The sequence below is a fragment of the Primulina huaijiensis genome, unplaced genomic scaffold (genome assembly GCF_012295235.1).
Source record: "Primulina huaijiensis isolate GDHJ02 unplaced genomic scaffold, ASM1229523v2 scaffold208140, whole genome shotgun sequence".
Lineage (NCBI taxonomy): Eukaryota > Viridiplantae > Streptophyta > Magnoliopsida > Lamiales > Gesneriaceae > Primulina > Primulina huaijiensis.
The window spans coordinates 1-2,961 of record NW_027355150.1 but is presented as its reverse complement, the minus strand read 5'-3'; the positions used below and the strand labels follow the sequence as shown (position 1 = coordinate 2,961).

The following is a 2,961-nucleotide window of genomic DNA, read 5'->3' as shown; positions in this document are numbered from 1 at the left end:
TAACTAAGTAGAGTGGTATCATGCAAGATTTGTGATATAAAAAAAAATATGTTTAGAAAGAAAGAATTGACTTCAATGAGATATTTTCTCATGTGGTTCGGTTTACAATAGTCAGAGTAATGTTCGTGTGCAGTATATTTCATGAGTTGTGGATAAAACAGACTTAGTATAAACCCTTGTACATATTTCAAGATGTCTGGTGATTATTATATCATTTTATTGTTGTGTGTGAACGACATGTTGTTAGTAGGCCCCAACAAAGTTCAGATACAATAATTGAAGGAACAATTGACTAGGAATTTGATATGAAAGACTTTGTACTAGAAAACAAGATTTTAGGGATGTAAGTTCACCGAGACGGAAATAACATAAAGATTTAGTTTTTTCGGAACAATTATTTGAAGAAAGTCTTGCAACGCTTCAGTATGCAAGACAGTAAGTCAATATTGACCTCTCTTCCTATTAACTTTAAATTATCCTGTGAGATGTGTCCTAACAATGAAACGAAGAGGATTGATATATCTCGAGTACCATGTGCATCAGCAGTGGGAAGTTTGATGTTTGTCATGATCCGTTCAAGACCGGACATTGCACAAGTAGTGGGACCAGTTAGTCTGTAGATGACGAATCCTGGACGAGAGCATTGGAATATGGTTAAAAGGATCCTTAAATACATTTAGGCTACCTCAAATAATGCATTGTGTTTTGGAGAATCGAAACTTATACTTAGATTCTATGTCAATTCAAATTATGCAGGAGATCCTAATAAAGGAAAATCAACTACGGATTGTGTGTTTACACTTGTAAGTGGAGAAATAAGCTGAGTTTCAAAACTGCAAATAATTTTGGCGTTGTTTATAATAGAAACATAATATGTGGCAGCTACTAAAGTTTATAATGAGTCAATATAAATTCAAAGGTTATTGGAATAGATCAGACACAAGCAAGAAAATGTTCATTTGTTTCGTGACAGTCAAAGTGTCTTGCACATCTCAAGAAATCCAGTATTTCATTCCAGAACTAAACACATTGGAGTCCAATTTCACTTTGTTCGAGAATTAGTTGAAGAATGAAATGAGGCTATGCAGAAGATACATACAAATGATAACATAGTCAATGTTCTAATCAAGCAAGTGAATAATGATAAGTTTGAGTGGTGTAGATTCTCAAGTGGTCTATGGAAAACGTAAGCAGCAAGAAAGACATGATTTAAAGGATTTAAAGGATGTATGGAGATGTATTTAATTTTTAATCAAATCTAAGTGAAAAAATGAGATTTAAATGATGTACTTGGTATGAATTATTTATCAAAATTGTGCAACGGAAAAGTCAAATTTGGATGCAAATAGAAGGAATTGTGTAATTACATGTGATCAGATGTGGAGAACTCCTACAAATATGACTTTCTTTTTATGAGTTTCAGCATCCCAAAATTTAATTCACCTCACTTTTCTTGACTATTCATTCTTATTTGAGAGATTAGTTTTGTAATAATTAAGAGTTGTTTGTTCTCTTTTATTAAAATAGTGGGTATTCTCTTTAGAAATACATCTAAATGTAACTCGTAAAATATTATAGTGTAATTCTTTTCATTTTAACTGTTGATTTTTATCATAATAATTTTAAAAAAAATTCAAGTAAACCTTTATATCTAATTTTATTTTTTATTTTCATATTTCTATCTGAAAATATCAAACCTGAAACCATCTTAATATTGAAAAATAGGTGAAGCCAAAGCGCCGTACTTATTGATTTGGCATGGAATCTTAGCAAGAGAGTCTCCAGACATTTCATTCATTTCATAATTATTAACGATCAATTATGTCTACATCATTTTGCAAAATAAATTAATTAAACCATATATTTTGGAAATAGAAATGCACATTATCAGATAGATATGACATGAGCCAGCAATTGTTTTAGAATATTTGCCCCTATAATATTGTATATGTATATTTGATCTCATTTATATATTAGTAATTTTAAATATATCTCATCAATCTTTTTTTCATATTTTGCTCATCTAATTATTATAGACATGATAAATAGTTATTTCAAATCAAATATTTGAGAAAAATATTTTTTATAAAAAATATAAACTAATTATTTGAAAATTAAAAATATTATATTTTATATATAATATTAAAACATAGTTTTTCACTTTTAAATATGTGAAGCCTCCATTATTGACTCTCGAATTACACACCTGACAGCTATTCATATTTAAAATTGAATTCCATTGAAATTATTAAAATTCCAGCCATGAAATCAAATTAAAAAAGCATAGACAATGGGTCTGTCAGTGCCTTGTGTCAGCCAGCTACATCAAATGATTCACTTGTTATAAATCAGGTCATATTTTACATTTATTACCCCTACCGACACATACAATACCCAAACTTAGAATTTCCAAATCCAATTTACCAAACAACATTTTTATTTCATTGTAAAAGAATGTGTAAAAAGACCCCCAAATTACCATATACCATTAATCAAGAAATGAGCATCCATTTTCTTTATATTACATAAATAGCACAATTTGTAGCAGTTCGATCAAGTCGAAAGTCCAGCCAAGAACGTCACCCCGGTGGACGGTAACCACGCCGACCCGTATATGAACCCGGCCACGGTGAACTTGCTAGCTTCCTCAGAGGAATTGATCACGCGATACCCGGGCCATGTAACACGTTGCCCCAGCGCACCACCAGGACCATAGTTCATGTACTCGCCGTAGTACAGTGTGTCTAGTGCGAAAGTTGCATTCCACTCGAGCCACCCTCTAGGGTGAATGTGATCGCCCAGGTACGAAAGCATGTACACCGTTCGAGAGAACAGCTTCCATGGTCGCCCTAAATACGTGGGATATGACCCTTTGACCATCTCGAGATCGGGTTCAGCTACCATTCTACAGGCATGGATTGAAATACCGGTGTTCTGGTTAGGGTCCTTTCGATTCTGTGC

At 32.7% G+C, this 2,961-nt stretch overlaps 1 protein-coding gene across 1 annotated transcript; it reads right to left on the bottom strand.

The window, feature by feature from the left end:
* Positions 1-2,553: 2,553 nt before the first annotated feature.
* Positions 2,554-2,904, bottom strand: LOC140966860 (probable pectinesterase/pectinesterase inhibitor 34). The gene has a single exon (XM_073427138.1). The coding sequence runs from the start codon at positions 2,902-2,904 to the stop codon at positions 2,554-2,556; it is 351 nt and encodes a 116-aa protein (XP_073283239.1).
* Between the last annotated feature and the right edge of the window lie 57 nt (positions 2,905-2,961).

Bases quoted from the DNA above. Each gene is read 5' to 3' on its own strand.
- LOC140966860 (XM_073427138.1), bottom strand. From the start codon at position 2,904: ATGGTAGCTGAACCCGATCTCGAGATGGTCAAAGGGTCATATCCCACG.